This window comes from Lethenteron reissneri, chromosome 15, assembly GCF_015708825.2.
Source record: "Lethenteron reissneri isolate LAM-NWPU_2019-01 chromosome 15, ASM1570882v1, whole genome shotgun sequence".
Taxonomy (NCBI): domain Eukaryota; kingdom Metazoa; phylum Chordata; class Hyperoartia; order Petromyzontiformes; family Petromyzontidae; genus Lethenteron; species Lethenteron reissneri.
This window is the reverse complement of record NC_083793.1, coordinates 4,539,819-4,555,994: the sequence shown is the minus strand read 5'-3', so window position 1 is coordinate 4,555,994 and position 16,176 is coordinate 4,539,819. Positions and strand designations below refer to the sequence as shown.

General features: G+C 51.1%; 1 protein-coding gene across 3 annotated transcripts in view; it reads left to right on the top strand.

Annotated features, from left to right (window-relative positions):
- The first annotated feature begins 3,059 nt into the window (after positions 1-3,059).
- The window catches only part of EOGT (EGF domain specific O-linked N-acetylglucosamine transferase), a 35,735-nt gene continuing 22,618 nt past the window's right edge, over positions 3,060-16,176 (top strand). Inside the window, exons 1-5 of one of the 3 annotated variants that reach the window (XM_061551841.1) lie at positions 3,060-3,094; positions 4,331-4,457; positions 7,260-7,394; positions 13,797-13,992; positions 15,864-15,967. In XM_061551841.1, the coding sequence (XP_061407825.1) occupies positions 13,810-13,992; positions 15,864-15,967 (287 nt within the window). In that variant the 5' untranslated portion in view covers positions 3,060-3,094; positions 4,331-4,457; positions 7,260-7,394; positions 13,797-13,809. Of the gene's footprint in view, positions 3,095-4,330; positions 4,568-6,395; positions 6,418-7,259; positions 7,395-13,796; positions 13,993-15,863; positions 15,968-16,176 lie in introns of those variants that run through there. The other 2 variants (XM_061551840.1, XM_061551842.1) reach the window with 2 other exon arrangements.

The following is a 16,176-nucleotide window of genomic DNA, read 5'->3' as shown; positions in this document are numbered from 1 at the left end:
ATGGATTATTGGAGTTATAGCAATGACCCATAATTAAATTCGGGATGATGCTGTGGCCGGAGTTGAGTTTCTCCAGCCACGGCTGATTTGCTGGCTAACATCAATGGTAAGTGATATCTACATGCGATTTGATGCATGTGTTTACACAAATCTACACCAATCGATGCATTTGTGCATTATCCGAAATTTTATCCCAAAACCATTACGTCACCAACAGTTGGCCAGAGAGCTGAACATTTCTGGCCTAAAGCTTTCTGACCTTGCACCAAATCACTCGGACTACGATTGATCTCGTCGGGGTATCAAACTGAACGAGGTGGGGGCCTGGATAAATAATGTTTGGATGGGCAACCACCATGCGTGAAAATTATTAGTTTTTGTGGAACATTATAGATGTAAGTCTAAGTTCTATATAAGAATAGGTTTTACCCTTTGGCAATAAAACAGGTGTTAAGATGTTAAAACCCCAAACTGAAACCTTTTGCAAGGAATCATGTCTGCATTAACCACAAAGCATCCTCTGCTAATATATGCATTGTCTTTGCAACTGATTGGTCCACACCAGAGACAGCTTTCTTTAGAGCCTAGTCTCAAACAGTGTTAGACCAGAGGACGCCAAAATGCGAACAGCACAAAGACGTTCACCACAAGTATGCGTGTTTAATGCAGACATGATTCCTTGCAAAAGGTTTCAGTTTGGTGTTTTAACATCTTAACACCTGTTTTATTGCCAGAAAGGGTAAAACCTATTCTTATATTTTGATATTGGCAAGGGAGATCCCATGAGGTAGAAGTTCGTTGTGTGTTTTTAGTCCCATCAAGCACGTCGGTTTGCCAGGCCAACATTGGCCAACAGCCTTTTGTTGAAGCAAACTCGAGCTTCGACTTTCTGAAGAAAAATAAAATTATGCTGCGGAGTGGACAGCAGAGTGCAGTGCAGAAAGATGCAGTATTATACTGGTAGGAACCCACTGGTTCCACCAGCCCACAGGGGATTATTGTGTCCGTCCGTCGTGCAGGGAGGGGCTGGGTGGGTAGGGAGGGTCTGGGTGGGGAGGGAGGGGCTGGGTGGGGAGGGTGAGGCTGGGTTGGGAGGGGAGGGTGGGGCTGGGTGGGGAGGGGATGGGTGGAGCTGGGTGGGGGGTGGGAGGGGTGGGGCTGGGTGGGGAGGGGCTGGCTAAAGCAGTGAACTATTTGTCTTTTGTCAACGTGACACTTTTTTGCTGATTGGCTGTGTCGGGTGGTGGAGGGTTACGACACATTTAAAAATAACGCGATCTAACCCAAAATGTGTATTATGAAAGATGGCTTTCTGTCCCACCGTCGGTGACAACGCCCGCACACGCAAACATCGATTTCTGAAGTTGGAGATTGCCCCAGGGGGGGGGGGGGTCTCCTCGAAGATCTAAATAAACGATTTCCAATAGATCGGTTTCACGTGCAAGTGTTGGATGCACTGTTGCATCTCAGGATGGGCAACTTGGGGAGGCTTTCATCCAGCAGTCATCGCTGTCAACCCCTTATCAATGCCCTACCTTATTACAGACCAATTTAAAACCTTATTGGTCACCCGGTGCCCTTAAAAACAAATAAACAAACATATTTTTTTGTCCGTATGGACCTGAAAACTCAATTTCTCTGTACAATAATTCGGACTGAACCATATTTCATTCAGACGCTGTCTTTCCGACAGACCTGTTCTTCACCCGAGGACGGCTGCTTGCGTTGTGGCCGAAACGTCGTGAGAATTGTTTTCTATTATGTTTTATTTTTATTATTTTATTATTTCCATTCTACGTGACTTTACCGAAAGAACCAAGAAGATGAACCATATGGCTTGACACGGTATGACCTGTGGATTCAACCCATACATTCTCCACTGTCACCCCATTGTTGCATCACAGCCTTGACCACAATTCTTGACGCGCAAACCTCTCGGTGGCTCCGATGTTCCTCTTGAGCCGGGACCGCCGTTCCACCACCAGGGGGCGCAAGCGAATTGTGGTGGTGGTGGGGTGTGTGGGGTTGGTGGGGGGTGGTGGTGGGGGTTGGTGAGGGTAGTGGGTGTGTGGTGGTGGTAGTGGGTGTGTGGTGGTGGTAGTGGGTGTGTGGTGGTGGTAGTGGGTGTGTGGTGGGGGTGGTGGTGGTGGGTGGGGTGGTGGGGGTGGTGGTGGGGGTGGTGGGGGAACTGGGAGGGTGGTGGTGGTGGAGCGTGGGGGGTGGGGGGGTCTGGTAGTGGGGTGTGTGGTGGGTGGTAGTGGGCTGTGTGGTGGTGATGTGGGTGTGTGGTCAGTCGGTCCCACGCGGCTCCAGCGAGCGGCTCGGGGCCACTCACAACCCACCAACACGTGAGAGTCGCCGGGGCCTTGTACAGTAGCCTTGTACAGTAGCCGCGTTACATCACTCAGTGACAGGCGGGCCGGAGCCAGCGACAGCAGCAACAGCAACAACAGCAGCAACAACAGCAGCAGCAACAACAGCAGCAGCAACAACAGCAGCAGCAACAACAGCAGCAGCAACAACAACAACAACATCAACAACAACAACAGCAGCAACAACAGCAACAACAACAACAACATCAACAACAACAGCAGCAGCAACAACAGCAGCAACAACAACAGCAACAACAACAACAACATCAACAACAGCAGCAACAACAGCAACACAACGACTGCATCAACAACAGCAGCAACAACAACAACATCAACAACAGCAACAACACCATCAACAACAGCAACAACACCATCAACAACAGCAACAACAACAGCAACAACATCATCAACAGCAGTAACAACAGCAACAACACCATCAACAACAGCAACAACAACAGCAACAACAACATCAACAACAACAGCAACAACAGCAACAACAACAACAGCAGCAACACAACAACAGCATCAACAACAACAGCATCAACAACAGCATCAACAACAACAGCATCAACAACAGCAGCAACAACAACATCAACAACAACAGCAGCAACAACAGCAACAACAACAACAGCAGCAACACAACAACAGCATCAACAACAACAGCATCAACAACAGCAGCAACAACAACAGCATCAACAACAACATAACAACAACAGCAGCAGGTACTCTCCTCGCCCTGCGTCAAGGTGTGTGAGCCCCACGTGGTGGTGGTGTTGATGGTGGTGGTGGTGTTGATGGTGGTGGTGGTGGTGTTGGTGGTAGTGGTGGTGGTGTTGGTGGTGGTGGTGTTGGTGGTGGTGTTGGTGGTGGTGGTGCCTGTCACAGGCTGCGTGGTTCTCTGTGTGGTGACGATGATGTTGTTATTGTGGAGACACGTGTTTAGTCAGAGCCGTGTAGTAAGAACACAACACACATATATAACAGGCAACTCAAGTTGTGTTCAAGGTTGACATTTCCGTTTTAGCCCGCCGGGGTTGGTGGTGGCTGGTGGTGGTGGTGGCTGGTGGTGGCTGGTGGCTGGTGGTGGTGGTGGTGGCTGGTGGTGGTGGTGGCTGGTGGTGGTGGTGGTGGCTGGTGGCTGGTGGTGGCTGGTGGCTGGTGGTGGTGGTGGGTGGTGGCTGGTTGTGGTGGTGGCTGGTGGTGGTGGTGGCTTGGGGTTGGTGGCTGGTGGTGGTGGCTGGTGGTGGTGGTGGCTGGTGGTGGTGGGTGGTGGTGGGTGGTGGTGGCGGCTGGGGGTTGGTGGGCTGCGTAAAGAAGGGAATCGTTGGTTGTTCATATTTTGTTTGTTGCCGTTGCACCCGACTCAAGCGCCACATGGCTCACAGAGCTTTACCTAATCAATGAAACTTGAAAATGAAACTTGAGTGGGGAGCGGTGGTGCAGTGGTTGGGGCGCTACGCTGCGCTATGAACCCGGCGAACCGGCCACACACCGGATCACGATCATCTGAACCGGTCCCGGGCCCTCCCCTAGGTCGACTCAGCCTCGAATGAGTCACCGATGCGGCGTTTGTCTCCCCACTTGGGGAGACAAAGGCGGCCGGGCGTGGTGTTGTCCACCCTCTCGCGTGCCGTGCCGACCTTCATAGGTTGCTGCTCGCTAACAGCACTTGCCCCAACAGTGTGTCGAGGCTACACTGGGGGGGGGGATCTTTGTCTTTGTGTCTGAGCACGTGGTGAGAATGAGCTCGGAGGGAAGGGCTGCTGTGGCTGGGATGGATTCATTAGAACCCCGGCTGGTTGTGCTTTCTTGGTGGTGGTGGGGGGTGGTGATTGTCAATTGTCCCCTTCGGGCAAGTTTCGGCACGTCCACTTCCCTTACCCCTCCCCCCACTCTCGATCTCCGCATCTCAGCAGTGCCCCCTGTGTGTGTGTCTGTGTGTGTGTCTCTGTGTGAAGGACGCTACTGGGCAGTTGGAGGCAGTCGCCCTCCAACAACAACGGAGGGCGGAGGAGCGACGCTCACAACAACGAGCGGAGCGCCGGGTGGCTAAAGCACAGCAAGTTGGCACAGTAGGGGGCACAGGTGGTGCATCAGCCAGTCATCTCGGTCATCTCGGTCAGTCGACCAGTGGCACCTGGGTCTGCCCCGTGACCTCCTGCCAGCGGGCTTTCGACACTTCACGTGGCCTCAAGGTGCACTTGGCCTGGCACAAGCATCGTGGTGACGTCACCGCCACTTAGTGGCGAATGGCGGTTGTTGTTGTTGTCTCTGTGGGGAGCGGTAGTGTAGCGGTTAGCGCGCTGCGCTATGAACCTGGCGACCCGGGTTCGATTCCCGCTCACGGCTAACACCAGTGACGATTATCTGAACCGGTCCTGGGCCTCCCCTAGGTCGACTCAGCCTTAAATGAGTACCTGGTGCGGTGTGTAAACATCGCCACTAGGGAGACAAAGGCGGTCGGGCGTGGTGCTGGCCACCCACCCCCTCGTGTACCGTTCCGGCCTTCATAGGTGCTCGCTAACAGCACTTGCCCCTACAGTCTGTTCAGGCTATACGGGGGATCTTTGTCTTTGTCTTTGTCTCTGTGGGTGGTGGTCGCGGGTTGCTGAGGAGATAGAGTCTGCCTCAGTGGCCCGCGATCACAAATCACTATTTAACTCCATCAAAAAAGTAACTTGCAGCGCCACACCTATTACCATCATTAGGGGAAAAAACGGTGATCCAATCTCCGACCCCCAGTAACAGGTTTGCAGATTTGCTGAGCATTTCTGTGAGGTCCTGGGGGAGGGGAAATCCCTCAGCCAGGAAAACATCATGGCACAAAGTGGGGATAACCCTGCTGAGGCGCCTCAAATATTGGAAGAGGTCACCCCCTGTGAGTGGCTGGCTGAGGTGCCATCTGTTGAGGAAGTACTGAAGGCGATCCAGAGTCTGAGACCAGGAAAGGCACCAAGCAGAGATGATCTCCCAAGCGAAATGCTGAGGGAGGGTGGCGTTTGTGCACAGACTGCCCTATATGACATCATAACAACACGTTATGTATGCCGATGATTTGGTAATAGCTGCTCATTCAGAAGAGGAGTTGGAGATGCTGCTGCTGAGACTGGAGCGTGCCACTAAGAGGCGGGGCCTTACCATCAGCCCCACCAAAACTAAGCACCTGTCTGGGTATTTTGTACCATCTGACACTCCACCCCCACAACTCCCAATCGGTGATGGGGCAGTAGTGGAGAGAGTGGAGAGTTTCCCATACCTGGGCAGTGTGCTTATGACCGGCTCCAGTTTAACAGCAGAGGTCTCACTCCGAATCAATCGAGCGGCAATATCTTTTCATCGGTTGTGTAACGCTGTGTGGAAGCTACCTGGTCTGTCGCTCCGCACGAAGCTTCAGGTCTTCTCGGCCACAGTCATTCCCTCCCTTCTCTACGCTTGCGAAACGTGGACCCCCCTAATGGAGCATCTTCACCGGTTGGAAAAATTTAGGCTGGCCTGCCTACGATCCATCCTGGGTTTAACCAGGCTGGATTGTGTGAGGTGCTCACAAATCCTTGAAAGATCTGGGCAAAGTCCCATCGGTGAGCTCCTCCGACAGGCAAGGCTGCGTTGGCTGGGTCATGTAGCCCGCATGCCCAGCCACCGCATGCCTAAACAGCTTTTGTTCGGTCGGATCGAGGGGGCTAAACGGGCGCGGCACGGGCTAGAGAAGAGATGGAGTGATGTGGTACAGGAGAACGTGGAGCTGAGTGGACTTGCTGATGACTGGTACCAGCGGTGTCAAGATCGGCCTCTGTGGAGGAGGCTCGTGAAGGACGCTACTGGGCAGTTGGAGGCAGTCGCCCTCCAACAAAAACGGAGGGCGGAGGAGCGACGTTCACAACAACGAGCGGAGCACCGGGTGGCTAAAGCACAGCAAGTTGGTACAGTAGGGGGCACAGGTGGTGCATCAGCCAGTCATCTCGGTCATCTCAGTCAGTCGACCCGTGGCACCTGGGTCTGCCCCGTGACCTGCCAGCGGGCGTTCGACACTTCACGTGGCCTCAAGGTGCACATGGCCTGGCACAAGCGTCGTGGTGACGTCACCGCCACTAAGTGGCGAATGGCGGTTGTTGTTGTGTGTCTGTGTGTGTGTGTGTCTGTGTGTGTGTCTGTGTGTGTCTGTGTGTGTGTCTCTGTGTGTGCCTCTGTGTGTGTCTGTGTGTGTCTCCGTGTGTCTCTGTTTGGAGAGTGGTAGTGTAGCGGTTAGCGCACTGCGCTATGAACCTGGCGATCTAGATTAAATGCCCGCTCACGGCTAACACCAATAGTGACGATTATCTGAACCGGTCCTGGGCCTCCCCTAGGTTGACTCAGCCTGAAATGAGTACCTGGTGTATAAACATCGCCAATGGGGAGACAAAGGCGGTCGAGCGTGGTGCTGGCCACCCACCACCTCGTGTACTGTTCCGGCCTTCATAGGTGCTCGCTAACAGCACTTGCCCCTACAGTCTGTTAAGGCTATACGGGGGATCTTTATCTTTGTGTGTCTGTGTGTGTCTGTGTGTCTGTGTGTGTGTGTCTGTGTGTGTGTGCCTCTGTGTGTGTCTCTGTGTGTCTCTGTGTGTCTGTGTGTGTCTGTGTGTATGTCTGTGTGTGGGGAGCGGTGGTGCAGCGGTGAGTGCGCTGTCCTACGAACCCGGCGACCCGAGTTCGATTCCCGCTCACGGACCCTGACACACCGGGTGTCGATGATCTGAAACCGGTTGTGGTGTCTTCCTCTAGGTCGACTCAGCCTCAAACGAGTACCTGTTGTGAGGGAGACAAAGACGGAGACAAAGACGGCCTTCATAGCACTTCGCCCCAACCAGTCTGTTCCGGCTACAGGGGGGATCTTTGTGCCTTTTGCAGGGCCCACACAGTGGCGGCGCTCACTCTCTCGTGATGTGACTTGCTCCAACTGGCAAGCGTGCAGCAGAGGAACCTGGCTGGCTGCCCCGGTATTATTGCCAGCACCAGCAGCAAAGAGCAAGCAAGCAAGCACTTGTGAGTACGATTCCACGTTGTTATATTGCCTGACGAACGCCCTCCCGTATCCTATTATTCACACATTTACTTCATTTACCCAGCCAGTAGGCTCGGCGGGAGAGCGAGTGGCTCCCCAAAAGGGAGCTTGCGAGTTCGAAATCCCAGTTTGACTCGATAGCCCATCCATCATCCCCTCGTGGACGATAAAATAGGTAAATACCATGGTGCGACTCGCCCCCGCCATAGGAATGAGGAATTCCAGCCACTGGCACGGGGTTGTAAATCGGAGGCGATCACCGCCACGGTGATCATTCGAGCAGTAAACACGGAACGTTGGGCCGACATTGGTCCAACGGTGCCAATCACATGCCACAAACTATTGGCCCAACGCTTGCTAGAAAAACAATGTGAGCATTACATCTGAGCGTGGTGCTGGCAAGCCAGCCCCCTCGTGTGCCACAGTGCCGCTCGCCTACAGCAACTTGCCCCAACAGACTGTTCAGGCTATGCGGGGGATCTCTGTCTTTTTGTGTGGGTATATATATGTGCGTGTAATTATAATTGTGTGTAATTGTGCGTGGAATTGTCGTTGGCACATTAGGGGTCACAGGCGGTGCATCGGCCAGTCATCTCAGTCAATCGACCCATGGCACCTGGGTCTGTCCCGTGACCTCCTGCCAGCGGGCGTTCTACACTTCACGTGGCCTTAACGTGCACGTAGCCTGGCACAAGTGCCGTGGTGACGTCACCACCACTTAGTGGCGAATGGCGGTTGTTGTTGTGTAATTGTGTGGAGGACAAATAGGTTGTTTTGGGGAGAATTAAACCGTGCAATTCCACGGGTGTTTCCTAGCCTTGTTCTGCATAATATTTTGAAACTTCTTTCGCACCGTACATAGCCAACCGCGCTAATCGGAGGTGCGGGAGAGTGACAACAGACGATACGCAAAAAAAGCAGACCTAAGTAAATGAGTTTTCGATGTAGATTTAAAAGAGCCAAAGTTCTGGTGGGAATTCTAATGCCAGAAGGAAGTGTTCCAGGCAGTTGCAGAGGGCACAGCTTAAGAGCACGCGATGTCCTGACGGTCTTAGTTTGGCAAGTGACTCGGCCATTGAGATGTAGCCAGAGTTCGCGACGTGGTCTATGCTCTCGTGACAAGCTCAGCAAGGTACATGTTGTGGTTCGTTCGGAACGAGCGCTTTTACATAAGTTCCATAATTACATGATTCAGAAATGCGTAGGTTTGTAGGAATGCGCTTTATATAACGTGACTTTTGTGTACGGCACACACTTTAATGTGCGTATATGTTACGCGCCATTTAAAACTTGTGTTATATAACATTTACATACGGAAAATGCGTTACCGATACAGTCGACTAGATATGCTGTATACTCTTGAACTGCATGAATACGCATGTACGTGGCGGTAATGTGTAAGTCTTTATCTCGTAGAGATGTATACAGCGCCTCATTCCAACATCAACATGTGCGAACGTACAGTGGTTGCTGCTGGTGCTGTGAATGACACTGGAGCAGCCAGCGAGCCAGATTCCCACACGCTTGCCAGCTGGAACAAGTCTTGCGTGCGTGGTTTGTTTTGTGTGTGTGTGTTTAGTTTCTTGTCCTTAGCCCGGCACCTCCGATTAGCACGTTTGGCTACGTACGGTGTGAAAGAAGTTCAACATAATACAGTTTTTTTTTGGGTTAGATCGCGTAAAAATATAAATATGTCGTTAAACCCACCACCACCCGACACAGCCAATTAGTAAGGTTTGTCGCGTGAACAGAACGTGCCAATTAATTACTACAACAGCACACCGGTGTGTTGGAGAGAGCAAAGCCACAACATTTACAATCTGAGTACGACGTTTCGCCAGTAATTGCAACTAGCTTCATCAGGCGACAGCCGCAAATCGGGTAACGAAGCAGAGTGGATCTCGTCCATTTCTCCTTTAAAGGAGTGAAAAAAAATCACAATCATAAATATCGATTGAAAATGCATTTCTTTAGAACAGCTTTTTGTGTTTGTTGTTCTCCCCCCGCACCTCCGATTATAGCACGGTCGGCTACGTATGGTGTGAAAGAAGTTCAACAAACATACATACTTCTTTTGTACGGATTAATAACAGCAGGTTCAAGATGTAATTTTAAATTTGTTATCCATTCTAGATTTGAAGCTTTCGTGACTGCAAGGAACCATACTCTTTGTTTTTTTCCGTAAAGTCACGTAGGTTAAAAACAGGAAAACAAATAAATTAAATCACGACGTTTCGGAGGCAACACGGAGGCTTGTTTTCCGCAAGCAGAGTGGATCTCATCCATTCATCCTTTAAAGGAGTGAGGACAGCCGTGGGTGTTTACAATGTGGTCGATGTTTGGGATTTGTGGCCACACTCGCAGGCATACATACAAAAAAACAGCCCATGCTTTTATACTTAACCAGGAGGGGGCTTTTGCTCGTGTTCTATAGGCTTTTGTGTCACTCGATACAGAAGGGGAATTATTATGAGTACATGTACAGCCCGTTTGTCAATCCACTGCTTGATGAGGACCTCCCCAAGCCTTGGTCAGTGCGAGTCGGTGGCGGTAGGGAGCGAAGATCGGTGGGAGCGTAGAAGTACAGAACAACGATGGACTTTGCTCCACTGCCCACCACTACGTAGCACAACCCCCAGCCAGTTTTAATCAATCCGAGCACTCACTATCCAGTCTCAACCCTGCTTAGCCTCTGAGGTGTGACAACATTGGGCACATCACGGGTGATTGGCTGTGTTTATACACACGGTTTTGATTTAAGATACATTGACATGCCGTTATAATTATGTCCGAGTCTTTCTCCTTGGCATTCGTTGCCGATTCAATGGGCCAGGACCAGTAAATGTGTGTGACAAACACGAGAGTCCATTACAGGATGTAATGTTATGTAAACAGTAATGCTAAAGCCAGGGTTCTTCAGCTTTTGCCCGTGGGCCACATCGGAGGAAAGATAAACAGGACATAAAGATGAGAGGCCTGCAGCAAGAGGTGACGAGAGGTGATCACGTGTACTGAATGGATCAGAAATGACGATGTCATAACGCTAGGTTGCACTTTGCAAATATAGCAGGTCACGGCCTACACGCCCTAGGCTTTTGGCAGTGTCAATGGGGTTGTGTAGTGTGGAATTGAGGGTCATGGGGACAGCATTTGAGTGCTTTATTGTTTTGTTTCGTATTGTCTATAATGCCGACCGTTGGTAGATAAGACAGTTGTATCACTTTCACGGGAAGTCCAATGACGTGGCGAGGTTTTTCTTTATTAGAACACCGTCAGTTCAGAGGTCACTCGCAATAGCCCCGCCCAGTGGAGATGTCACGAGCCGCCTTTGGCCGGTGGTTTGGACCAGGGGTCGGCAACCAGCGCCTCTGGAGCCGCATGCGTCACTTTTAAGGACTGGTTTTGTGACACGTTATACTGGTAGGAACCACCTGGTTCCACCAGCCCACAGGGGATTATTGTGTCCGTCCGTCGTGCATCCAAAAATGGGAGGGGTGGGTGGAGAGGGGAGGGTGGGGAGGGGCTAGGTGGGGAGGGTGGGGCTGGGTGGGGAGGGTGGGGCTGGGTGGGGAGGGTGGGGAGGGGCTGGGTGGGGAGGGGCTGGGTAGGGCTGAGTGAGGGGTGGGGCTGGGTGGGGAGGGGCTGGTCACCCCGTGGTGCCCTTATAAAACTCAACGTTTAACCTACTCATGCCGGCTTGTGCCCGCCCTCACAGTCGGGCATATTTGCGGAATACACCACGCCGCCGTTGACCCTGGCCATTGACCGAGCAACCCAACGTTCCTACCAGCTCCCTCCGCAGGAATGTGTTACTAAGGACCCACCGTCTCGTATTCACATTGCATTGCGGCTCTTGAAGTATAGATTTTTTTAACCAAATTCGAAAAAAAAATGTCTCATCTCGTTATTTTGGTTGCTGGCCCCTGGCTTCAACTAACGATGGAGTGGCACCCAAAGGAAGGAACGTGGCCAGAGAGTTAATCAACTACGGAGATGGAGGCACGAAATCAGCTCGTGTGCACGTGCTAGGCGGATTGTAACGATGCAGGATCGTGAGAGATGGCCAATGGCTATACAGAGGCCTTTTTACACGCTTTTATTGAACTCACTCTGTTGTTGTCGTATCCTCAAATCTTGTAACTCAATTTTAACCCACTTCCCAATGTGGTATCGACTGCAAACTTGGTATACTTATGTCATACTGATGACAATTCTATATTCTATCAAATTTTTTTTTAAGTATAAACATTAATTTTTATATGTTATGTTTCGGCTTAGGTCTAATTGTCCACGTTCAACTGACGTTGGCTGTAAACCATGGTCCCTTACGTTATGGCGAGCTTTGGGGCCACTTCCTGGAGTCGTGGAGTTCTGCCATTACGAGAAGGGTAAATTTCATTAAAGCGTGTTTTTAAAATTTTATTTTCAAATATTACTTATTTTGTTATCCAACAATGGATTAAACTTCAAGTTTCGCGTTTATTTTGTTTAACCAGGTGAGAACTCAAAGAGACCAGGATAACCTCATTGGTAATTGGCAAAATTTGATTGATCATGGATGACGATTGAGTCAATCGAACCCGAGTCTGTATTTATTATTTAGTTTGGCATTACCCACTTTCGGCCGTAAGAAATTGTAATCTACATGTGTTGTGTAAAGTGTTTGAGGGAAGCTGCAGTGAAAAAATGGTTCGCACACTGGACTTGCAATCCAGAGGTCAGAAGTTCAATTCGATCTCCCGGCGTGGCAGTTGTAACCATTGGTGCCAGTTTCTTAAATCCCCAAGCGCCGCCTCTGTCCACACTGAGCGGTATAAATGGGTTAGGGGCCGTCCATAAATGACGTCACGCACCTAGGGGGGGGGGGGGTCAGACATTTGTGACGATGTGTGACGGGGTGGGGGGGGGGGTTTAAAAATGTGACGTCACGTCAAAATGCGCAACTTTAAATAAATATAGAATTGTAATATCAACACTAATTGTTATAACAACACTCCTACAACATCAGAGTGCAGGCCACATTAAATACGCACTACAATGACAATAGTTTATATCGATTTGAAGCTGTTTTATTTTCAAAATGGAAATATGGTTTTTGGGGGGGGGGGCAGAGCTTTGTGACGTAATATTTGAGGGGGGGGTCTGACTTTTTGTGTGACGTCATTTATGGACGGCCCCTTACGCCACAGTTAGTCCATCGGTAGAGGTCACGTGTGGTTTGGTACTCCCACCTCTTCCAAGATGTCTGACCAGCGTGGAAGATTAGGCCAAAATACCCTGTATGTTGAACTTCTTTCACACCAGACGTAGCAAACCATGCTAATCGGAGGTGCGGGGTAAGGACTAAACTAAAGACAAAAAGCATTTCTAAAGAATTGAGTTTTCAATCTACCCTCTCGAGATGGTCTCGAGACCTCCGTCGAGTGGAGGCCCTTCTGTCAGCAGTGGCGTGAGCGAGCAATTGCAGGGGCTGCACCTTTACCTTCACCTAAAAAAAGTGTGTGAGAAATACATTCAAACAATTAGCTAGAGGTTGCGTGTGTACGTGCGTGTTTACGTGCATGGCATTGGCTGCCTCGAAGGGGATCGGTAATGTGTGAGAATAGATGGCTTTCTTTCCCACCGTCGGAGACAACGCCGCCCACGCACAGTCGGGTTCTAAAGTTGCAGATCGCACCACCGCGCCCTGGGGATCGCCCCCGGGGGTCCTCGCCGTGAACCCGCCCCCCCCTCCGCCCGCCACGGTCACAACGCTGCACGCTGCTCGTTCACGGGGCTTTATCTCGGGGCTTTTCCTCGACACGCCCGCGGTTTCTGGAGAGGTTTTTTTTTACTTTCCTGTCGTTTTGTTTTCAAAACCCATCGAGGCAGGATCGTCCCGGCCGCCGCCCGGTCTGCGCTCGCTGCTGTCGGCGAGACGCGACCTTGGCGTCGTGGCGCCAGACTCGTTTCTGACCGCGGGGACTGTGTGCGGCGTTGTCCATGTATGTACTTGTGTGTGTGTGTTTGTACAAATAGTGTACCATGTACGTGTGCGAGTTTGCATAAATAGTGTCCGTATTTGCATCGTGGGAAGCGGTGGCGCACTGCGCTGTGAACCCGGCAACCTAAGTTTGATTCCCGGCCACGGTTCACTAACGAAAGTTGAAACGGTAGCCGTGAGCAGCGACGGGCAGTCGGCAGCACAGATGGCTGGGGCTGGGTGAGGCGGGGGGAGGGGATGGAATCTCACGCACAGTTTCAGGAGGCGATGTTAACAGCTGCTGGTGACAATCGAGTGAAAGCGAATCGCAAGGACGTTGTCAGGGTACGAGGTGTCGCCTCCACGTGGCTCGTGCGTTGTAACAACAACAACACAAATCCCGCTCGGCGTGTCGTTGCAGGCTCGAGTCGAGGATGGCGCCGTGGTCAGCGCTGTGCCTCTGGGTCGTCCTCTGTCCGTGCCTGGGTGGTGCTCAGATCTCACCGTCAACCAACTTCACCAACTTGAACCTCCACCCTGAGCACATACCCTACTACCTGCACGGCCGCCCGCAAGAGACAGAGTCATGCGTGGCGGACCCCCGGTGCCCGTACAAGGTGAGTGGCAGCGGCCCGTAATGGGATTGCCGAAGTCCGTGCAATTGCAAGGTACAGAGACTTGCTTGTGCACCCTCAGTGCACTCGGGAGTCCAACCGTAATGCCAGCAGGTGATAGCAACAGCCCCGTTAAGACAAACGTGTAATCGTGGCACTCGCTTGCAATGGTGGCCTGGTTTACATCACAAGGTCAAATATGTCGACGTCAATTTTCCTTAAACTCCAGTGGTAGCAAAGCAAATTAACTGGTAACAGAAAGGGCTTCAAAGTGGTGATATTACCCTGGAAGAAATGTGAACATTGCGCAGTGATAAAATACAAAGTTATAGTTTCGGTCAGATCCACATATTATGTAAACAGTGCAACATGAATAAAGTGCGCCTGTCGTTACCCGAAGAAGCCCAACAGGTTTGAATTCAAAAGGAGAGGAGGGAGAGCTTCCAAGATAGAAGTAGAAGTGCTCACAGTGCCTTCGATGTCCGCGCATGGCTCTGCAGTCTGTGCACGGTCACTGCATCACGACGCTTTCAGACATGCTTCTGTGGCCATCTGGAACGCTCTTCCTCCCGATATTATGAATCCACTGGAGCTTCGCACCTTTTTATCGTCTACATTGTTAGCTCATTTCTTTAGTAACTGCTTTTTGTGTTGGGTTTGTTGCTGTTCTTCCCCCACGCCTCCAATTAGCACGTACGGCTACGTACGGTGTGTTCGAAGTTCAACAGACAGACACACACATCTTAGGTACAAGGAAGCAAAATAAATAGGCTAAAGGGCAAATTCCTGTAGCTAACCTTGCAAGAGAACTATCGGCCAATGTGTTTCCCTGCTGATCGTTGAGTGATTGACCGAGCATCAAGAGTTGTTCTTGTTTTCAGGTAGGGACTGGTTGGGATGGTTCAGGCCAGGGTCAGACATCATTCGGAGCACTGGTGCCGTTGTGTATATTTTACCATGTATTAAATCTAGGCCACCGAGTTTTAAGAAATTAACCCATCAAGTAGTTTCCTTCCAAAAGGAGTGCAAAATGGTGGTCCCTTCCTTTTTCACAGCCCTGAGCCCGTGGGCTGAAATCCCGCATTTCTATGGCAGCGGAAAAATCTACGCAGAGCACAACCACTTCCCGCAGAGCGATCGTCATTTTATTGACCCTGTAGGAATGAAGGACTGCGGATGTTACAACTACATCTGCGCTGTCCAGAAACACGAGCATGAGCGTCACGCACACTGTGGTCAAAGACGTAAACTAACTGTACGGTGTGTCACATGCCTATATTGCCGTTGCATATTCTGCGCTCACTGTCGTCATGTTTACAAGGTCATCGGTACGGTCAGTGGTAATTTTGTTTGTAATAATAGTGTGTGTGCAGGGGCCTTGATTTGAGAAAGGCATCTTTAAAGAAATAAAGTTCGATTGATTGACGTTACAGTGGCGGATCAAAGGCAGCGGGGGGGGGGGGCAATGCAAGCAGTGCCCCCCTCTTTGAAATCTACAATATATTGATGTATTATTAATGTAGGGCCCTATTTAAATATTCTCGGTATGATTGTGACTGCTCCCTGCCCCCGCCTTGGGAAGTTTCAAGATAGACCTCTGGTTGTTCTTCTATTCGACCGGCCCTGCCGTGACGATGGCATGGTGGATGTGGACTGTGTCTACGTCTGGTCGTCCTTGTAAAAGCGCTGCTCGGCTGAACGGGCTCCTAGACCAGCTGAAATAAAGTCTTGAGTGCCGAGTGTACGAACGCTGGTTGTTGCACACATTGGCTCCGTGCTGCATGATCATAAATTCACTGCACACAGCGGTGAGATGCGTGCTCGCGTGAGATGACGCGACGAGAAGGATTGGGAACGCTGCTGCTGTCGCACAGAGACATCTGTCGAGGGTGAACTCCTCTTGCTGGGGCTACGAGGAGGGGTGCGTGCCACGCCACAGCTTCCGCTTCCCGGTCTGCTCATCCTCCAACACCGCCTGGTCAGCGCACTTAACCGGCACGCTCACCGACGCACCAACACACTCAACGATTCGCCAGATCAGCGGCCAACTCGCAAATGTCACCAGTTCACTCGCCAACTCAGAAATGCCACCAGCACACTCACCGATTCACCAGTTCACTCGTCAACTCACAAATGCCACCAGCACACTCACCGATGCACCAACACACTCACCGCTTCACCAGCACA